Source organism: Eptesicus fuscus, chromosome 10 (genome assembly GCF_027574615.1).
Source record: "Eptesicus fuscus isolate TK198812 chromosome 10, DD_ASM_mEF_20220401, whole genome shotgun sequence".
Classification (NCBI taxonomy): Eukaryota; Metazoa; Chordata; class Mammalia; order Chiroptera; family Vespertilionidae; genus Eptesicus; species Eptesicus fuscus.
Window position 1 is genome coordinate 77,240,598 of NC_072482.1, and position 22,139 is coordinate 77,262,736.

Consider the following 22,139-nt stretch of genomic DNA (forward strand, 5'->3'; position numbering starts at 1 on the left):
ATAATCTAAGGACATCTAGAATAGTTTTCTTAACTTTACTGTAATTCCCGACTTGACATTCAGAACAATATTACAATGAAATCTAATTTCATCTATGAAATGGAATATAAACCTCACCCTGCCCATCCCACACAGTGTTGCAGGGATCAAATTAGATAATTATTGTGAGTATATTTTTAAAAATTTTAAGTGCAAAAAAAGTTTAATGTATTATTTTCATTTAGAACATAAGTATGATGTCTTCTCAAATATTAACAAATTTTCTTTCATTTACTGTGGAACAATATTGTTAGTGGAGCATAATATATACAAAATAATTATTGGAAATTTAGTAGGAGATATATGTCACATGTTCATGAAATATGAATATAAATTTTAACAAAAATATATCACTTTAATTAATACCAAAGAAAAACAACTATATGAAAGTATATTTCAGTATTTCTCATTCAAGACATATGTCAGTGTTTTTAAGTCTAAAACTTTATATACCAGTTTTTCTTCAGATATAACTATTATTTTTTAAAAATATAATAGGTATACTCACTTGCATATTTGAAAATAGGTTGTCAGAGCCATGAAATCCACCTCCACAATATTTCCTTTCTGAAGGATTCCTAATTTTTACATAATATGAATTAACAATGTAAAGTCAATTCATAAAGCAAAATTGATAACCATGGCATTATTTTCATTAATAAAGAATAAGTATTTTTTAAACAAACCAAGAAAAGGTAAATAAAATCACTTGGCTTTGAAAGCATTAAAAACCACCTTTATCTTTTATTTTGTAGACAAATCAACTATAAGCTATAGGATATAGAGAAAAAAACCCACTATCATTGAGACAGAACTGGTTCTGAACCCTGTTTGTGATAATAATTAGCTGTGACTCTGGAAATTTACTTATCTACTCTTGGTTTCAATTTTGTCATGTTAGGTTGTTTGTAACAATTAAATGGTTTAACCTAAATAAATGCTTGAAACATAATAGATGCTCCCTAAATATTAATTCTCCCTTAAGGGTAAGAACCATCTTGTCTTTCATATTTCCGAACACTGCAAGTGCAGGTCTCTAATAAAGTAGAGACAGTGCAATTCTGTTGACTAAATTCCTCATCCCTAGCTTTCTGCCAACCATCAAAAGAGTTAATGATCAAGTTTTGAGATGTTAACCATATTAATGATCCAAATAATTTGCTGAACACACCAATAAACTGAGGTTTATTGATAGACTAGCTTTCCCGTTGCAGGAAAATTCCTGCAATGGGATTTCCTGCTGCACTCTACCCCGCCTCCGTTCCTCCCTTGCTGCCCGCCTCGCCTTCTCCTCCGGCCCGCCCGCGTTTCCCTTCGCCCCCGGCCCCGCCTCCGCTCCGCCCTTGCCACCGGCCCCGCCTTCTCCTCCAGCCCGCCTTTGTTTCCCTTCGCCCCCGGCCCCGCCTCCGCTCAGCCCTTGCCGCCGGCCCCGCCTTCTCCTCCAGCCCGCCTTCGTTTCCCTTCGCCTACGGCCCTGACTTTGCTCCTCCCTTCTCCTCCCCCCGCCCCCCTGGCTTGCTTGCTTCTTCGAAGCTTTACTCCCCTTTGCAGCTCTTGGCTTCTTTCAACACTGTCTTGATATGCAAATTAGCCGCCATCTTTGTTGGGGCAATTTGCATACTCGTCCTGATTGGCTGGTGGGCGTGGCTTGGCTGGTGGGCGTGGTTTGGGTGTAGTGAAGGTGCGGTCAATTTGCATATTTGTCTATTATTAGATTAGATGAGTATAACAAGAATGAAAAAATAACTGTGTATAATGATGAAGTTAATTGGTCATTATAAGGTAAAGAGCTTTTGCCAATTATCTGCTAGACTTTGAAGACATTATTAGGCATAACTGTAATGTGCAGAAGAGATACAATGGCAAGTGGCAACACAAATCTGGAGCATAAGAAATAATCACTGTAGAGTAAGTGGACAGAGCAGTGGTTCTTAGCTGTAGGTGATCCCCCCTTGCTCGGGGACATTTGGCAATGTGTGGTGACAATCTGGTTGTTACAACTATAGAAAGAGTACTTTTTCATCTAGTGAGCAGAAGTCAGGAATGGTTTCAAACACTCCACAATACACAAGACAGCTCCCCACAATATTATCTAAAACGTCAAGAGGCCAAGGTTGAGAAACCCTAGAATAGAGTCTAGAGAATCATATTTGTGCAGTTTTCATATGGAATTACTAATAGATCAGGCTAAGTTTACCTAGGAGGCTATCAAACTTACAATGCAAGTTGCCACTGAGGGTCCAAATAGAATGTCAAGGGCTCAATCCTGTCACTTTTGGCAAAATGCAACCGCTTGGGTAAGAACTGTTTTAGGTAAGGTTTGAAGTGCTGGTTTGGCTCCCGGCACTAAAATCATAGAAGGCAAAGAAAAAACATTATTTGCAGATTTTTCTTAAGTGTAAACTTCTTTTAAAAGTGCTTTCTAACTCCATATGAATTTTTTCCTCACAAATATTTTACCAGCATGCCCAATAAGTCACATGTGGAAAATTAATGAGTTCTTACTATTTTGTATAATGTACAAGTTAAATATTCCCAGCTATTAAATATTCTTATTTTTACATGAAACCATAATCACTGCTTAGATGTCCCAGGATACTTAGACTGTGTCACAAGATTATATTTGAGTTACTACTGATGATCCTACTTTCAAACACTCGTATAACTACAATTGTAAGAGTTTTCTCCCAAAGTGAAAATTTTTGCCCTCGCTGGTTTGGCTCAGTGGATAGAGTGTCAGCCTGCAGACTGAAGGGTCCTGGGTTCAATTCTGGTCAAGGACACATGCCCAGGTTTCAGGCTGGATCCCCAGTAGGGGACATGCAAGAGGCAGCCAATCAATGATTCTCTCTCATCACTGATGTTTCTATCTTTCTCTCCCTCTGCTTTCCTCTCTGAAATTAATAAAAATATTTTTTAAAAGGAATTTTTTAAAAAGTAAAAATTTTCTATCAAGTAAAATAAAATAGTCTAGATCAGTGGTTGGAAAACTCATTAGTCAACAGAGCCAAATATCAACAGTACAACAATTTAAATTTCTTTTGAGAGCCAATTTTTTTTAAACTTAAACTTCTTCTAATGCCACTTCTTCAAAATAGACTCGCCCAGGCCATGGTATTTTGTGGAAGAGCCACACTCAAGGGGCCAAAGAGCTGCATGTGGCTCGTGAGCCACAGTTTGCCAACCACTGGTCTAGATAATTCAGCACCAGGACAAAAACTTACTTAAAAATAGGCATTAAAAAAGACTGGTAGAAAATAAATTGTGATGCTAATACAGTGTTAATGGTGGTACAGCTGTAGGTTTTTCCCTTCTACTGTTTTCAATTATGCTTTTCTTATACTGTCACATAAATTTAACAATGTCAATAAACAAATTCTTAAAACTTCCAAACCTAAATTATTGGGACATGTCCTTGAAGATCTTTAAAATCTACAATGCATTTAAATGTTGGCCCAGTTACTCAAAAATTCTAATCCTATAATCACAACAAATATTGAACATTTTCTAAATATATATTATACGAAACTAACAGTAATTAGATAATAGAACAATAAAGATACTCACAGAAAGATTTCTGACAATGGCTTCATAATTAACTGAAGGGGGACAAAGATAAAAAATTAATTATTGATAGTATGCTACAATTAGAAATAAAAATAATACAAATATATAGACTGTCAGATTCAAGGCCTATATTTCTAACAGCTCATTTAAATCATTATATATTAGCCATTGACAGAAATAAGATAGATGTTAGGAATCCCCACCCAAGCCAGTGAAATTATATCACACTGTCAAATGAAAAGGCAAGTTACAGAACATCCACCTAACCATCCATCTATCCATCCAATTGTCTCCATCTGACCATCTATCCAACTGCCTGTGCATCTGTCTACCCACCCATTAATCCATCCATCTATCTGTTCATGCAGTCAAATACTCATGCTTCCATCTACTACAGCTAGTATGATTTCACTGAATAAAAATAAAAATGAATGTGTTTTATATACCCATAGAAAATATCTGAGGAGACACATCCCAAACTTAACAGTGTTCATCTCTAAAGCAGCAACTGAGCTATAAATTAGGGGAGCTTAGGATAGGAAACTGTTACTTTTTGCTTAATATACTTTGTTAGTCACTGATAATTCCAGAATTTCAAAATAAGAGAGATAGAGAGAAACTCAGAAAAAAGAATAAATAGAATAGTTTTGGAACTGTATTTGCATAGCAAGTCCAAAGTTACCTACCTAGTGCACCTTGTGTTATAAATCAATTCCAGTCTAGCTTTCTAATTAGTTAGACTTTACATAATTTTGACAAAATTATCCAGATAAAAGAATATGTAATATATATATATATATATATATATATATATATATATATATATATGTGGATAAATAAATATAGGTATAGTTTTTGCTTTAATTTGGGAAACTTGAGGGCCTAACTGAGCTAAGAGTGTGGCTAAAGCTTAGCCATCCCATCCTAAATCCTAAACATTTCTGGGACTGTCATTCCTCTAACAGTTTTATAAGAGGTTTTATAGTTATTGTATGTTACTCTTATACATTTAAAAAATACTAATTAGGGGCCCTGGCCAGGTAGCTCAGTTGGTTAGAGTGTCATCCTGATACACCAAGGTTGGGGTTTGATCCCTGGTCAGCACACATACAAAAATCAACCAATGAATGCATAAATAAGAGGAACCACAACTTGATGTTTCTCCCTCTCTCTCTTTCTCTCTCCCCCCACCCTCAAGTCAATAAATAAAAAATACTAATTAAAATTTGTTATGCATATAGAGTCTATGCTTTGGGTCACTATGTTAATATATTTACATAACCATTTTCCTGCAGCAAAATCTATTTTTTCATCATAAATATTCAACAGTACCTATTAGCACATATAGCACTGCAGTGCCCAAACCTAACTCATTTTTTGTGTGTGGTTATTTGATGTTTATACCATCATTGTATATGTGGTCCCAATTTTGATAACTGTCAGATGAGCTTTCTTCTCCTTCCATTTTAGAAGTAATTCTAAAAAAAGATAAATAAAATTGCCCTAAGTATCTGAAAGTTACCAAGATGGTAATCAAAAAGAGGAGTATACATAAAAATTCTTTAGGAAAATTGTCCTCTAATCATTTCCTTAAGAATTTTGTCCTCTAATTTTAGAAAAAATTGATAGCCTTACTATTGTGAATTTTCCTATGTATAACAATAATATTTTACAACTTGTAAAACAAAGAGAAAAGAGGGGTATAACAGAGGTGCAAACAATTATGAAATAGGCTTGACTTTCAAAAGAATAAACATTTAAAAATATTTCTTGGTAGTCTGGGTGGTCAAGAGAGAAGGTACAATTTCTTCTTCTCTGTTTACAAAATACACTTTTATTGCTTTTTAAAATGGTTTTTAAGAAAGTCACTTCTGAGGACAGAAACCAGTTGCTTATAGAATTAATCACCTCTGCCAACATTCTTCCTCATAATAGAATATTATTCTATAACCTGAGTAAATTATTTTAATGGAATGTCATTAATTAAAGTTGAATAAATGTTGCTAAACTTTTCTCTTAAGTTTTTTTGTACAAGTAATCTTGAGCCTAATACAATCAAAACACATAATACAACATGAAATTGTATTAAGCTCACTGAATAATATTCTAAGCCATGAATACTATGGTGGTCAAACCTATCCTCACATTCAGTCCCCTGAGGGGAAGATTTGCACTGGAGATTATTTAATCATGAAAAGGAAATTAACTTCAATTGATTCTCTTTTTACTTGTTGTTAATCCTCACCCTAGTATATTTTTCCATTGATTTTTAGGGAGAGTGGAAGAAAGAGGGAAAGACAGAGAGAAACATTGATGTGAGAGAAACATTAATGGGTTGCCTCCTGCACAAGCCCTGACCAGGGTATAGGTTCGGAAGGAGCCTGCAACCAAGGTACATGCCCTTGACCGGAATCGAACCCAGGACCCTTTGGTCTGCAGGCCGACACTATCCACTAAGCCAAACCAACTAGGACTGATTCTCTTTAGTTTAGACATATCATGATTTCGAGGAATGTATTCTAGATATAATCATATTCAAGGTCAGCATAGAGCTATACTTACATGAATAGTATTTATCTGGGACATCAGAGGGTCTCAATCGAGCTGCAGGTCCATATACAACTTTAATATTTTTAACATCCCCCAGATATTTATTCAGATATACATATTTCTTACAACTGCCTTGTTCCATGCCTAGGTAAAAAAAAAAAAAAAAAATCCAAAACATGTTGCAACTTGAATGAAAAATTTAACATGTAGAACAAAATGTCTTTCACTTCTTGAATTTAATTCAATAAACATGTACTCAGTACTCATGTTAAATATCTAATAGGTAAGACACAGAATCCTAACTATATCTACCATTTTACTTTTTTAAAAAAATCTTTACCCTTTCCTTTATCCAAAATTAGTTTAATGTTTCTTCTTATGTATGTACTACTAGAGGCCCTGTGCACGGGTCCCTCGACCTGGCCTGCGGGGATCAAGCTGAAACCGCTCTCTGACATCCCTTGAGGGGCCCTGGATTGTGAGAGGGCGGTTCTTGGGTGAAACACCCAGAATCAGGCTCCCTCCTCTCTGGTTCTGGGGGTGTCACCCAAGAACCGCAGCTGCCAAGTCACCGCAGCTCAGCAGCTCCTGCATTGAAGATCTACTCCCTGGTGGTCAGTGCGCATCATAGCTACTAGTCAGAGTGTCTGCCTCCTGGTGGTCATTGCACCTCATAGCTACTAGTCTAACAGACAGATGGTCGCTTAGGCTTTTATATATATAAATAATATCTTTATGTCTTTATGAGAGTGAGGAGGAATATCACATTTTTAGAATAAATATGAAAGCCTCATTATTTCCCCCAAATCACCTAGGATATTAACTGTAAGTATAAAATTCTTATTCTCATTCCAGGCCTAGAGTTTCCTTAGGATATGACTTTTTAGGACTGTTTCTAGAAATAATTTTCAGTAATTATTTCTGAAGCAAACAATAACAACAAGAAAAAAAAAAACAATAAAAAGAACTTTTTTTCTATTTTCTTGTATCCACACCACTTCTACAGTCCCAAGGCTATTTAAAAACATGTATTGTAAAGATCACAGTAAGTAAAAATGAAATTAAAATAGTGCCAAAATTAATATATACTGCCTCCAAAGTCAAACTTTTTGCTGGGGGGAGGGGGTCAACTAGGGGGAAGGGGGGTAGGGGACATCTGTAATAATTTCAACAATAAAGATAATTTTTTAAAAAGTCGAACTTATCATGCTAAAACAAATAGAAAAGGTACATAATAATCTGTTCGAATTAAATCAAAATTGTTAGAGTAGATTTACCAAAATTTAATATAAAAGAATTTTTTTAACTATCCAAATTCCTGGTGTAAGTTTTCCCCAAATCAGGACATGGGTATAAGTATTTTTATTGATAGGCTCTTAGACTTCTGTGAATTCTGTGTTTCATTTGTATTTTATATTTAATATTATGTTTTCCTAAAGACTTTCCACATGAAACTATGTTTTTTTTAAAAAGAATTAACTATAAAAATAAGAGGAAATAATGAAACAATAATCAATCAAGTAAATTTGGGGGGGGGGGGGGCGCCATTTAACTTGAAGGGTAAATGATGCAAATTCAGATTACCATGATCTGAAATGAGGATGAGGTTCAGGCACCGATGCAAATTCAGCTCTTTGAGACCATCCATCAGCATGCCGACCATGTTGTCAACCCTCTGCAATGCTTTGATGATCTAAGAAAGAGAACCAATCTTATGTGATATATGCCACACTAATGGCTGTTCCTATATAAAGCTATCTCTGTTTAAAGAAAAACGGGAGGGAGGGTTCGGTGGATACAAATACTATGATGAACTGATTCACCTTTAGCCTAAGACAAGTCAGGTAACACAGGAAGGGCATGAAATAACTGCTGACAATTACCAGTGAAAGAGCCCAAATTCCACACATGCTTAATTCTAAATCTTGGGAATGGTGTTAGCTGAGCTGATTCGCTCTCCCTCCCTGGGTTCAAATGTTTCTTGTGCTCCATGATACAAAATGATATGGCCACCCAGAAACTGAAAGCAGTATTTGAGGTTTTAAAGCACTGCACCAATTACAAACCAGCCAGGAGTGGGCTCAGTTCCTAAGGGGGTCAGGTCAAATAAGATGTTACGTTTATTAGAGAGAGAGGGAAACAGCCTTAGTCCATGAGCTGTTTCCCGATCTCTCACTTCCTAGTAACCACTCAATGAAAGCTCTCTATACTTTGGATAAAATCACCACTCCTTTGGTGCCCCAGCTCTGTTGTAAACATGGTCTATGATGGTCAGAGATATATTTCCTAAGGTGGAGAGTTCATAGGAGGCTTCTTCTGCTATTTGACATATTACCCTACATTTTCCTAGAAAAGTGGAGTCTTACCCATTTACAAAATGTTTAAAGAGCACTAAGTTTTAGGCCAACAATGGGGGATATGGAGTGGATAAAGGCTTTGGAATTGAAAATATTGAATTTAATTCATCATCAGTTCAATTTAGCACAGTAAACATATAAAAAAAAAAATCCGCCCAACTCTTATTTTGATTAAAGTGCATTCTGTGGTTTAGTAAAATTGAGCTTAATACTCACTCTTTCCAGAAAGCATGGAATCTTACAGAACAGTCTAGAAACCAACTTCAAATCAAGGTTCATTCAGCTACCCATTACCAGGTTTAAGGAAGTAACCACTGATAAGAGGTACTTACTTCACTGCTGACTGGTCCATAGGCATGACCTGAAGAATCTGGTTCTTCTAAATACAGAGTGTAAAAGTGTGGTCTAAATCAAACAGTATCAAAATGTAATATTTTATGAACACATTGTACAACAGAATGAAAAGAATAATTCAACAATCGACAGTGAACAAAAAGTATACAACACTGGGGTAACGTTTCTAAACTTGCTGGGAAATAATTTGCAGGTTGCAAATTCTTCCAAATGTGACTGTAATAGCTCAACAAAGAATTCATTTGGATATCAAACCTCAGAGCCAATATCAAAGTTTTCTTGCAGTATGCTTTAAAATATTGTGTAATTTCTATAAGACGAAGGAGTATTTATGATACATACCTGTCATCTTTAGGAAGCTGTAGCCATTTAAGAACACCTAAAATTCTTTCTTCAAATGGTACTGAACTAAAATTAAGAATAAACAAGATGAAACAAAGCTGGGACCACTGTTTAGGTTTAAAATATAAATGTTTTTCTTCACAAAATTGCATTAAGAAAGATTAAAACAATCTAATGCATCAATTGTGTCTGAAGCCATGTAAGAGTTTTATTTGGAAACTTAAAATTGTTTTCCCAAAAAAGGAAGAAAAGTTAACCCAATGTATGCCATAAGCATCTATAGATGCAAGCAGCGGACCTTCCCCATAGGCCATGTGCATCTATAAAAAACAAATGTTTGTCCTAAGTGGCAGCCCTGACCAACTTTAAAATCATTTTTTGTAAGAATTTCCAACTGAAAATATTCAAGAACACCTGAATTGTAATTTATTTATTTTTATAATATTCATTGCAAATTGATTTTTTAAATTAAATTCAAAATATCATGGCATGTGGGGATGGTTTTCGTTTTGGACACGTGGCAGTTAACTGTTTAAGTTTTACACATATGAATGTTGTCATTGGGCTTAAAAATATGCTTCCTAAACTCTACTTGAGGTATTTCTCCTATACCTGAGAATAGCAATTGCTACCACGTGAAAAATCCATGTGTCAGTACACTCTTCCAAGGCACCTCATGAAGACTCACTTATTGATGGCTCAGCAAAAGAAGGAAGTAGGCAGCTGATGAACAGATAGTTCCCCGGGCAACATTTCCTCAGCAGGATTCACTACACCTTCCTCCAGGCACAGGATTTTGTTTACAAAACTCCACTAAAGTGTGTGCTTGCCCAACCCCATTACAGTTGCATGAGTTGTATTCTCTATTAGATTTGGAAAAGCCAGAGAACATATATCACTAATCTTTGAATCCCCTCTGCCTGGTATAGTGAATGGCAATAAAATCTCAATCACCATCCACGGAATGAAAATAATCTTCTATTATATAAAAGTCTAATGACCCTTACAGCGGAACGACCAGAACGACCGGTCGCTATGACGTGCACTGACCACCAGGGGGCAGACGCTCAATGCAGGTGCTGCTCCCTGGTGGTCAGTGCCCTCCCACAGGAGGAGTGCCGCTCAGCCAGAAGCTAGGCTCACAGCTGGCTAGCACAGCGGCGGTAGCAGGAGCCTCTCCTGCCTCCACAGCAGCGCTAAGAAGCGGCTAGCCAAGTGGTAAGGAGCAAGCAGGCAGGCAGTTAGGAGCAAGCAGGTGGGCTATGTAAGGAGTGAGCAGGCAGGCAGTTAAGAGCGAGCAGGTGGGTGGTTAGGAGTGAGGGGTCCCAGATTGTGAGAGGGCACAGGCCAGACTGAGGGACCCTCTGCCCCTGCATGAATTTCGTGCAAGGGGCCTCTAGTGGTAAATAATAAGGTGGGAAGAGGCACTGCACTATGCTCCAGTAAACCAGAGAGAGCTAACAATGACATAAGATCACCAAAGAAGCCCGACTGGTGTGGCTCAGTGGTTGAGCATTGACCTATGAACCAGAAGGTCACAGTTTGATTGGTTCAATTTCAGTCAGGGCACATGCCTGGACCCCTGTAGGGGATGTGCAGGAGGCAGCCAATCAACGATTCTCTCTCATCATTGATGTTTCTATCTCTTTCTCCTTTCCCTTCCTCTGAAATCAATATTTATTTATTTATTTGTTTGTTTGTTTGTTTGTTTGTTTTAAAAGCTATTCTATGTTATAGTCCTAGAAAAAGTACATCTACACATACCCATTATATATTTTATAGATGTCTGGGAAAATTCCATTAATTTCCACATCTGAGCCTGGCCAAAAATATGTGGCAGTCTTCAGACCTTGATATTTCGCTGTGAGCCAAATCTGGAAAAGATTACAAAGGAAAGTTAGGAGATTATGTAAATATTGATTTCTTAGGAAAACGTGTGTTCATGCAACACCAATGCATTCTTCTCAAGTGCTAGGATGTTTGCAAGGTTAATAAAATCCAGCAGTTAGATTTAAAAATAATAATGTAATATGACTCTGAACAGCAACAAAAATAAATAAAATAGAGACTAAATTAACCTAAAAAATATGGGCATAAGTCAGTTGGCAACTACTGCAACTTTTAGAGCCATACCCCTACTTAACAGGTTCCCCTTGAAAAAAGAAAAATTCACAAATATGCATGTCCAATTTATCAACATCTTAACTTATATAACCAATATTTATTAAGCATTTATTATTGCCAATTACAGTTCTAAATAGTAGTCCAATAATTATCCTAGATTATTAATTTAAATAACCCTCAAAAAACCCTTTGTGCTACTTAACAGTATTATCTACAGTACAGATATGAGAAAACTAAGGCACAGAAAACATAATTTGCCCAAAGTCACAGAGCTTTAATATCAGAGCTAAAATTTGAATTTTATAACCTGTAAATTACACATCATGCTCTTTTTCCAAGAGGATCACTAAGACTATCCAAATAGACCCTATAAAAATATTGTAACTATTTTTAAAAATAGAAAGGATACATCTAAATTACAGTCAGAGAGAATCTTCCAAGTTTTCATATGCAAAAGAAGTAAAAGTTTACCTCCTTCAGACATAGTTAGCTTGGTGTAGATCAAAATATTACTTCCCATTCACCTACTGCCATATGCTACTAATACAAGAAGATAGGGTCAAGCAGAAAGAAAAATGGCTCAGAATAACCCGAGCCCAATTCTGAAATAAATCACTACTCTCATTACACAATGACACAAACTGCATTTAGGATTATCAGCATTCATCTACAAAGGGATGGCCATAGACACGGTAAATGAAGCAGATTATTAAGCGTGCCAGGGAATCGGGTATTTTACTCTGACTGTAAGAGATGAGAACAATAAAAGAAACTGCTTTAGTCACTAAAACAAACAACTTACCGGTTCTCCTTTGTACCACTCAGGATTAAATTTCTCTTTACTTTTAAGTGCAAAGGAAGCATTCATTTTTGGATCGTACATTTTATTGTCAATTATGCCATGGGATTCTGGATAAAGACCCTAAAAAATATAAAATGCAGGTTTTATGCGAGCAATGAGTATTTTCATCAAAGAAAAAGAGGTTACTGAAGCTATAAGAAACTTAACACAGTTTGAGGGAAAAACAAAACAATGAGTATTATCAAAACACAACCAACCACTCAAAATGTTATGTAGTATTTGTTAGCAATGCTACGGATGAAGGGCTATATAAATAGGCAGCCTCCCAAATTGTGAAAAAAGGACTATGCTATCTTTTTGCATTGCTGAGGAAAGCATTTCTGCAGAACAAACTTTTTTTGGTTGGGATCCATACAAGCTAAAGTATTAACTTTCTGGCTTCCAGGCCAAATGAATTCTACTTTTCATTTTCCTGGATTCAAATTAAATCTGGAAACTTGGACTGAAACAAGAACAGGACTGTAATCCTATCCAGAGTGAGGCAGAGTGATTTGCTCAAACTCATCCATCAAGATGATTGATGGGCCATGGACACAGACAGCAGAGTGGTGGAGGCCAGGGGAGGGTTGGGGGCAGGGGGGGATGGGTGGAGGTGGGCAAAGTGTGTGTGGGAGTGGAAGGGGACATCTGTAATAGTGTCAACAATTAAAAAAAAAAAAGATGATTAGAAAGATAAGTTGCAAACACACCAGTGTGAGATAGTTTGGGGGCTTAAATAAAGTAAGCTACAAAACTAGTCAGATAAAAACAGGACCTAAGAATCAGAGATCTTAAAACTAAAAGGAACCAAGAAAGCATTTGTTGAGGTCTTTGGCCACCTATTTTCAGATGAGAAAATTGAGACTCGGAAGGTAAAGTGACCTTCCCAAGGCCAGGGCTAGTTAGTAGCAGAGCAAAGACCGACCAGAATCTAGGTTTCTTGGCTTAACTATACTTTGGAAAAGAAGTTGTTTGTTTGTTTTTTTCTGATCTGATATCTAATTAATCTCTCAAAAAATGCTACATTTACATCTCACGTCTGTGAACACATAAAAGTTGAAATGCAGAACTTACCGTGACAATGCTGTAGTGATTGGGGAAAGTTTTTGAAGGATATACTGGTCTCATGTTTCTAGCATACGTCCCACAATTTTCTACAAAGGAAAAAAATTAAAGATTGTTATTAAATGCAACTGACAATCTGTTTACGTTATTTAGTTGTGGTACCACAGCAGTCTATAAATCATATAAAAACATTAACCCATGAGGAGTTTATAATCATATACAAATTCAGGGTGAATTATAAAGCAAAATTATTAACTCAAATTCAATGTTAAAAGAGAGTTAATTTTTCTCCTAGTCAAAAATATTAAACAAAATAATTAAGCCAATGAAGTAATTATCCTATATTAATCAATAACATTAAGGTCCAGATGGACCATTTATAATAACGATGCTTGCTAGATTTTTGTGACTATTTAGTGGTCACATACCTAAATTGCAAGAGGTAATACAAAAAAAACCTCAAAAAAAACAAGACAATAGCAACAACAACAACAAAACTGAACTAGTAGCTAAATCTGTATAAAATTAAAGCTAGGGTGAAACAGTAGCTGGGGTGACAGTGTCCCAACCCATAGATTCAGAACTAGCTCACATTGGACAAACTCAATGCTGCTGGAAAAAAAAAAAAAGGCAGATTCTGTTTTCAAGTCAGAGAAAGCGCAGAAGTCAGATTGTTCCTGAATCAGCTCCTTCTGCATCTGCTACTGAGGAAGGAACATATAACTAATGATTCTAGCATTTTAATACCTCATTGCCTCAAAATGTTCCCTAGATTGGCATGTGTCTATCTCATTGCCTTCCAAACACTTCATAATGACAGACCACATTCCCCAGTTATCTCAAGCTAGACAGGCTAATTGTGTATTGGTAGCTTATAAACTTCACATATTGGTACCTACAGCTACTTAATTCTGAACTCAGGATGCCATGTTTGATGCCATCAAGACAAACCTTCCTCTCACTGGCAACAAAAGGCCAGATGCAAGCGTGAAGGCCCATGGTCCTGGCTGGTGAGAACAGGGCCTTCCTTGCCTATGCAGGCTCTTCACTAAGGAATTTTTATGTCAAATGGTATTTCTAAAAACTATTTTCTTCCAATAAGAAATAAAAAACAAATTTTAGAAGTACTTAAAAGGCAGCTTAAAGTAATTACAATATTAAACACTAGTTCCTTATCATCAAGTTCAACCACTCCATATCAGAGAAGTTTAGTAAAACAGTCAAGTTCAAACTGCCAGTACTTTTCCAAAAAAAGACTGTGTCCTTCGACTATCTCATTGAAATCGTGATACTCCAATAGTAAACTCTGAAGTTACTCACTTAGTCTGCTAATAACAGGAAGAAGTCCACCCCAGGTGTGTAAATATTCTGCCCTGAAACCATCCAACGAAAATAAGAGGGTAGGAGGTGTTTCAAACCTGGGCAATAGGAAAAAAGAACATGTTTAAAGAAAGAAGACACACATCCAATGAGGATTTTCCACTGAGGTTGCTGTGTAATCTAGAGTTAACCAGCAAACTCGGCGAGCAATTTCATGAAGGATATTTTATAAGCATTTATATTCATATACATGCTTTTACATTTTATTACGTATCTATTATCAAACAGTATTTACTAAGCACTCATACCATTGAGTCACCTTACAGAGAATATCACTCATGGTTTCTTCTATTCTACGAGCTAACCAAATGCTACTAAAATGCAATATTTCCCCAATATGCATCAGAATAAATGTTAACACAAACTATTTTCTAAATTATGTTTTTGTTTCCATTAATTTTTTCCCTGAAAAACCACTTTCTGAAATTGTCTATACTTAAATCTAATAGACAGCACCTAATATCACATAAATTATATTCAATAGTTTTTAGCTTTAATATATTTAAAAGATATTAATATTTAACAGAGAAGTTTAAGAGGTATTTACTGCATTTAAATATATAAACAACAAAGAAATGATCTAAAGCTAGGAATGAACAATGACAGCACACACACAGTCTGTGGTGTGGAAATCTAAACAGGGAAGCAAAGAAGGAAAAACACACACACACAATGATATACTCAGGAAAAGAGAACAACTATGGACAACTGTTACGTGACTACACCAAAACAGGCATGGTTCAGGAATTTTGCAGCTTCTAATGCTATCTGGGAGATGGCATGCAAGTTATATATCATTGGATAACCGTGGAAAAAACTTTCCACTGAAAATGTACTCAGTAATTCAAACTTTGAGAGCTTGCTTTTTTCAACTCTATCTCCTCCCCAGCTTCCTCTCATATACAAACACAAATAGAAAAAGGAAGAGATGTGTATGTAATTTATATAACTTACACTAACTAGTGTTAATACCACACTCTGTTGGGTGACTCTGCAGAATCAGCTGCATACAGTCTCAATGGTCTGTATCTTTATAAAGTTATTTATACTCAATCAACAGCAAAGACAAAAACAGTTTCCTGAACCACCAGGTAAATATACTGGCAAATCAATTTCCAGTATAATAAAATGTGTTTTAAATTATAATCTTCTTGTAAAGAAAGAAGGCATGTTTTTCCACTAAAAGAAAAAAGAAAAGAAAAACCACCTCAACATTATAATTGAAAAATAATGATCAATGTTTAGAAGAAAAGAAAAAATTCAAAATTCACCAAGTTGAAAATTTCCTGTATATCTTAGACTTAAAAGGAAGCTTAAGGTACATGAGAAGTGTCCTTTTTAAAAAACTCTCTTCTTTTGGAACTTTTTGGTTTGAGTTTAACTGTTTCTATTGCTGTTACTATTGTTTTGAACAACAAAAATATATTCTCCCATTCCAAAGAAAAAAATACATATTTTATAAAGCAAAAATAAGTTATATACATAAAAAATAAACTAAAATACAGGCATAACATTTTTAATAGTTTGGAAAAATCATCATTTTAAAGAGGTAAAAATATATTTCATGAAATGAATAACTCAAGCCCAGCTGGTGTGGCTCAGTGGTTGAGCATCGACCTACAAACCAGGAGGTCACGGTTTGATCCCCAGTCAGGACACATGCCCGAGTTGTGGGCTTGATCCCCAGTGTGGGGAATGCAGGAGACAGCTGATGAATGATTCTCTCTCATCATTGATGTTTCTCTCTCTCCCTCTCTCTTACTTTTTGAAATCAATAAAAAATATATATTTAAAAATAAAAGAATAAATCAAATTATATGGGGTAGATCTCAAGTGGAGCAAAGCTAAATGTATCTCACATCTTTTATAAAATTTCCATTCCCTGAATTCCACAAAACCTTTTTTTTTTTTTTTTGATGGCCTAGTATATATAAAATACTCTAAGTGCCAAATACTCTAAGGACAAAAAGAACAAATATGAATTGTAAAAACTATGTAACATCCTCTCACAGACATGTTGCTTATCCTCCAAATTTATAAATGAACTAAATGCAAAAATATAAAAAAGAAGCTGTAAAGTAATTTGCTACAAGTGCAACTCTCAAAACTCCATACGAAAGTAAAGGAGCCCTTCCTTCTAAGAAGGAAGATACAAATATTTCCACCCAGCACTCACGAATACTAAATACTACATATTCATGACTTCTCTTTTTCCACTACATTCCAGAGTGCGGGTCACAACACTTTATACCATCTCTATTCCCCCAGTGCCAAATATGAGGCCTGAAATTCATGTTTAATAAACCAATGAATAATAATTATTTTATCTTTTCAATTTGGAAAGAAAAAAAATGATATTTCTAAGAAAGAAAAAATTGGTATCTCAGAATATCATCTTACCCTGATGGACACTGTGGCTCATTAATGCTCTCACACGTTTCTTCTACCCAACTTTTCTCACCTAAAATATTTTGAAGAAATAAAACAAGATGAACACACTTAATAGCAATAACAATATGATGCTGTGAGACAGATTCTAAAAACAAAATGTGTTAACATTTACATAGGTAACATGGGGCATGGTTCTAGGAAAATATAATGAAAAGAGGGAGGTAATCTGTTTCAAAATAAAAATGTTTCCAAAGAGTTAATTGATATCACGAAAAAAAAAGTGAATGTATCATTGCAGGACTAAAATACAATATTACATTTGTGAGATCTTGAAGGCATCTTTTCCATTTTTTTTTAATATATTTTATTGATTTTTCACAGAGAGGAAGAGAGAGGGACAGAGAGTCAGAAACATTGATGAGAGAGAAACATCGATCAGCTGCCTCCTGCACCCCCCCCCCCCCCACCGGGGATGTGCCCGCAACCAAGGCACATGCCCCTGACCGGAATCGAACCCGGGACCCTCCAGTCCACAGGCCGACGCTCCATCCACTGAGCCAAACCGGCCTCGGCTCTTTTCCATTTTTAAATTGTTCATATTTTCAGCCAAAATTTACAACCCTCCTTCTATCCCACCCAACAAAATCTTCTGGTATTAAATCTATGATGTCAGTTCCTCTCACTCAGAGCTAGATAGTGCCAGAGAATTTCAAAGAATCCTGTAACAGCTAGACAAGACATCCTAATAACATCAGTTTACATACTAACCTATAATCTTTTGCAGTAATTTCACATCCACTCTCTCAATGCATGGCAGACTTTTTTTAAAAATATAAAAGTGTGAGATGCTGTCTATTTGCTAAGAACTCATAATCTAACTATGGAGAGAAAGTAAACACATGAGACAACAATCACTGACAAAAGAGAATATGCAACTGAGTTTGAAATCAGTGACACAAGCAATATATGAGAGAGTAGGTCAGAAATGAAGTAGACAGGATGGAAACTCCTCTTCCTGTGTTTTAACATAAGCTTCCTTTTAATGATCTAAAATATGACCTACTGAAGTCTAAGAACCTAATGTTTAAAAAAAAGAAAACGTAATCTTAATAATATGCCTTAGGAAGTTGAGTTTTCAATATTTTCCCACTGTACCTTTCACAAAATGAACAGATTATCCTAAATGCCTAAGTCATTTCCAATAGGAATTTAGGCAATGTGTAGTCATTTTTTTCCCCCCGACATGATGTTACTTTTGATGCAATGCTATATTCTTGCTGCATTTTCCTTTTCTTAATTTGAGGAAGAGATCACTGCCCTTCCTGAGACCCTCTGACCTGGCTCTGTGCTATGGATTCTCAGACAACCTGCCACAGCTACCTGGCTATACTTTTAGGAAATTAGGAGACAGAATCATCTCATGTTCATATGAAACGAGCCTCATCATTTTTAGGAGAGGTAAAGGCCATCATAAAGGACAAATTTACTTTTATGCAGTGAGGAATATAGAGATATTGTTCATTCTTTGAGCAGAGTCCCTGAAATTCATGAGCCAACTCCCTCACCTCTATCTCAGCATGTTGTGACCAGGCTCGTATTTACAGAGCTATGTCAAGCTATAGTGGGCCCAACAGTAAACCTATCATTTAAGCTCCTCCTATTATTCATGTCATAAATTCAGCCTCTAAGTTGCTGCTATTGTTTTAATTGAATTTATTGGGGTGGCATGGAAGTCATTATCCTCGTGTTTTTACAAGGGAACCTGGGACACAGGAGTCAGCCGGGATGATCTTTCCACAATTCAGCATTAAATATAAAGCTAATGTCAAAACAACTGGAGGGGGTGGTAGCTGGTGAATGAATGACTATAGACAAAACACGGTTCGCCCTCTGCAGATAATAATTATTAATCTGGGTGTGGGTACAATGTTCACAATACACTTTCCTTTTACTCATGTATATGCTTGAAATGTTCTCTAATAAAATGTTTAAAAAATATTTTTTCAGCTAGTATGGCTGGCCAATAAACATGACTCCTAATGTGAAAAAATAAAACGTGTGCAAAACCCAGCTAAGACCTAGGAAGACGTCAGGCTGTAGAGACGGCTGAGTGCGTGGAAAGCTGACCTCGACACACAGGGCTGTAGTTGATGCAGCAGTCACCATGCTCCTTGCAGTCATCTGAGCAGGAGCAGAGGCTTCGGGACAGCCTTTTCTCGCCACACCTGAACTTGCTGCAAGTCCATATGTGCTCTAGGAATAAATATCAACAACAATTTCAGAGTCCGACCTGAACACAGAGCTGTTGTCTCCTGGAGCAGGACCCGTAAGAGACAACAAACCGGTCCCTAACTTTCCGTCAGTCACAGAACCTGCCATCACAATGTCAATCAGAACGAACAGGGAATATGCAGCAGCAGTTGTTATTATTTCACTAAAACCCCAGAATCTCATCATTCTAAAATGTGGACAAGCAGTTCTTATGATGGAATTCACAGGAAGGTCTTGGCTTTTTCCACCAGCCATTTGCAGGGTTCTCAAACTTGAATCTAAATCTGGCTCACTCCCACTTAAATATTATTCCATGTCAGATGTAGAAAAGTCAACATCAAACATGAGAAAATTTTCCATGTCCTGAAGGTTTTATTTTAAAGTTTACAGTGGACATTCAAGAACTCTTGCTTTAATAAAATAGTCATATATGTTCCTTTGAACTTAGTTTAAATGCAAATTAGGTTGTACATTAAAAATCGGCACAGTGTTGCTGGCCATATAGTGTTTAATGCCCAAAATATGTGGAATTGTTTACTCTAAGGAAATATAAAAGCCAAATTTTTAAAAATCTCAAATGAGTTAGGTAATCACATACCTAAAACATGCAGAACCATCCTGTGGTTTTACTAATGCCAATGACTGCCTTTTCCCCAGCACATTTTTACCTGGTTCTATACAGGTCTCCTGGTAATCGAGGCAGCAGTTTCCAAGTTCAACGCAAGCAACATCACAGCGACAGTTCCCAAAGGTTCTTTCAAAACAGCGACCTTTGCAACTTTTAACTGAAAATATTGAATAACGAGTTAGATGGTTCTAATCATTAGAGAATTACAAAGCAAGCACCAACTGATACACCTAAGTGCATCTACTCTGTACAATTCAAATACTACTTTAGAAAACACAGATGGGATAATAAAGTTACCTAAGAATCTTTCAAAAATACACACGGAAACTGATACAAATAGAAGGTAACCTGTGTACAGAGTTCATGATTTTCTCTCTTGCCATAGAAAAAAGAGAAGTTTTTTTCTTTTGCTGATTACAACCCTACTGTGTTTGATAAGACTTAAATACTTTATGGGATGGTAAAGAAAAGTCAGAATAGGGGCTTGTTCTGAAGGTTGGCTTAAACAGCCATGAAGTTCTCTAAAATTTCAAAATGTGAGAAAAGATGTTTAAAGTGATTATCTATGAATCTCTCAGAGAGAGAATACCTGACTTACCTTACTCTCTGTCTTAGCGTAAAGAAGTAATGGGATTATGCAGAACACATTCTTCAGGACGGCCCACCCCCTCAATCACCATCACCTTGAACACCCATTTCACCTTCAGATCCAGCCTAGCTCCCTCTAAGAAGCTCTCCCATACTGCCCAGTCTCAGTCCACTTAGCTTTCTTAAATTTTATAAAATCGTATCCTTCCTCTTAGTCACTTAATTCCATTTGTAACTGGATTATTTGATCAGTATCCCAGTCTCACACTAGACTATAAACTTCTTAAGAACAAAGACCACACCTAAATTTTGCCCGGCACAAGGTATCCCTTGTACCCACAAGACACGTGACTATCATTGGTACTAATAAATTTTCCCTAAATAGATAAATGGAGGATATGAAAGAAAATACTTTTCACTAAAAACAATTTTACATTGAAACTCTTTACTAGATATCTAGAACAACCTAGGATTTTATTGGATTTCTAAAAAATCAGGATGATGAGAAAAAAATTTACATGTAAGATAATGGAAGTCCAACAGAAGAAAGGAATAATCCTAGCTCTTGACTTGAATAGTCTCCTGACCCAGCAAGACACTGTCACAGAACTTAACTCTTATGACCCTGGGATTTTAGGCAATTTTAAGGACATAAAATGACAATAATTTTTAGAGTCAGAAGTGCTTATTTTCCTGACACAGGGTGGGGAAAAGCTATTAGAATAATAGGTATTATTTTAAGCTCATTAATATGCACCTAGAAATTTTTTAAAATATTATGCACACTATGTCAGATTTAAAACTGCTATTTCTGCATGTCAAACTGAACTCAAGGTAAATTACTGCATGCCAAAAAAACTACACAGTGAACACTAAAGGCGGCAGCTTCTTAATTTTTGCTCTGAATATAGGCACACCTCCTTTTATTGTGCTTTGCTTTATTGCACTTCACTGATGCTGTATTTTTTTTTTTTTTTTACCAACTGAAGGCAAGACCCTTAACCAGCAAAAAGATTACAGCTTGCTTTATTGCCATACTGGCTCTATTGCTGTGGTCTGGAACCAAACCTGCAAGGTCTCTAAGGTATGCCTGTAAGATTGCTGACTAAATACATAAAATTACTACATTTCATTCATTTCAAAATAAATAACAGCTTCATAATCTCTAAATTTTTTAATGACTAATATTACAATTACAGAATCATTCGATAGGAAAAGAATTTTCAAAATTGAATTCTCTAGGAAGACCATCAATGACTTTTACAAGGGGAAAACAAGCCTACCTCAGAGGCAAAATAATGACTCCTACAATGAACTGTGATTCGGTTTTATGATTTATAGTGATCTTATCAATGCTGGATAATTTCTACATTCGATACAAACACACACACATGTATTAGCTTAAAAATATCACAAATGATTGAAACCACTAAGTCCACAATTTTAAGAGCCATGAGAACAGATAAAGATAAGTTTCTGGTTGCCCAGGGATGCTGGCTGGTCACCTGGTAACCTCTGGGCTGCCTTTGCAACTCACGGCTGGAGGAGAAAGGAGTGCCTGGGCGAAGGCAGGGAGCAGTTGCAGGAGCCTGATGCCAGAACCTGTGGGCCATGCCTGCTTGTTTGTTCCTTTGTTCTTAAT

General features: G+C 36.2%; 1 protein-coding gene across 1 annotated transcript in view; it reads right to left on the reverse strand.

Moving 5' to 3' along the window:
• Positions 1-22,139, reverse strand: part of ENPP1 (ectonucleotide pyrophosphatase/phosphodiesterase 1) — a 60,494-nt gene that overhangs the window by 16,606 nt on the left and 21,749 nt on the right. The window contains exons 3-16 of the mRNA XM_008162454.3: positions 19,950-20,066; positions 19,138-19,263; positions 17,020-17,080; positions 14,560-14,657; positions 13,249-13,328; positions 12,136-12,255; positions 10,974-11,083; positions 9,210-9,275; positions 8,846-8,918; positions 7,741-7,849; positions 6,169-6,300; positions 3,607-3,638; positions 2,258-2,385; positions 548-617 (exon numbers count right to left, since the gene is read on the reverse strand). Of these exons, the coding sequence (XP_008160676.2) occupies positions 548-617; positions 2,258-2,385; positions 3,607-3,638; positions 6,169-6,300; positions 7,741-7,849; positions 8,846-8,918; positions 9,210-9,275; positions 10,974-11,083; positions 12,136-12,255; positions 13,249-13,328; positions 14,560-14,657; positions 17,020-17,080; positions 19,138-19,263; positions 19,950-20,066 (1,322 nt within the window). The remainder of the gene's footprint in view (positions 1-547; positions 618-2,257; positions 2,386-3,606; positions 3,639-6,168; positions 6,301-7,740; positions 7,850-8,845; positions 8,919-9,209; positions 9,276-10,973; positions 11,084-12,135; positions 12,256-13,248; positions 13,329-14,559; positions 14,658-17,019; positions 17,081-19,137; positions 19,264-19,949; positions 20,067-22,139) is intronic.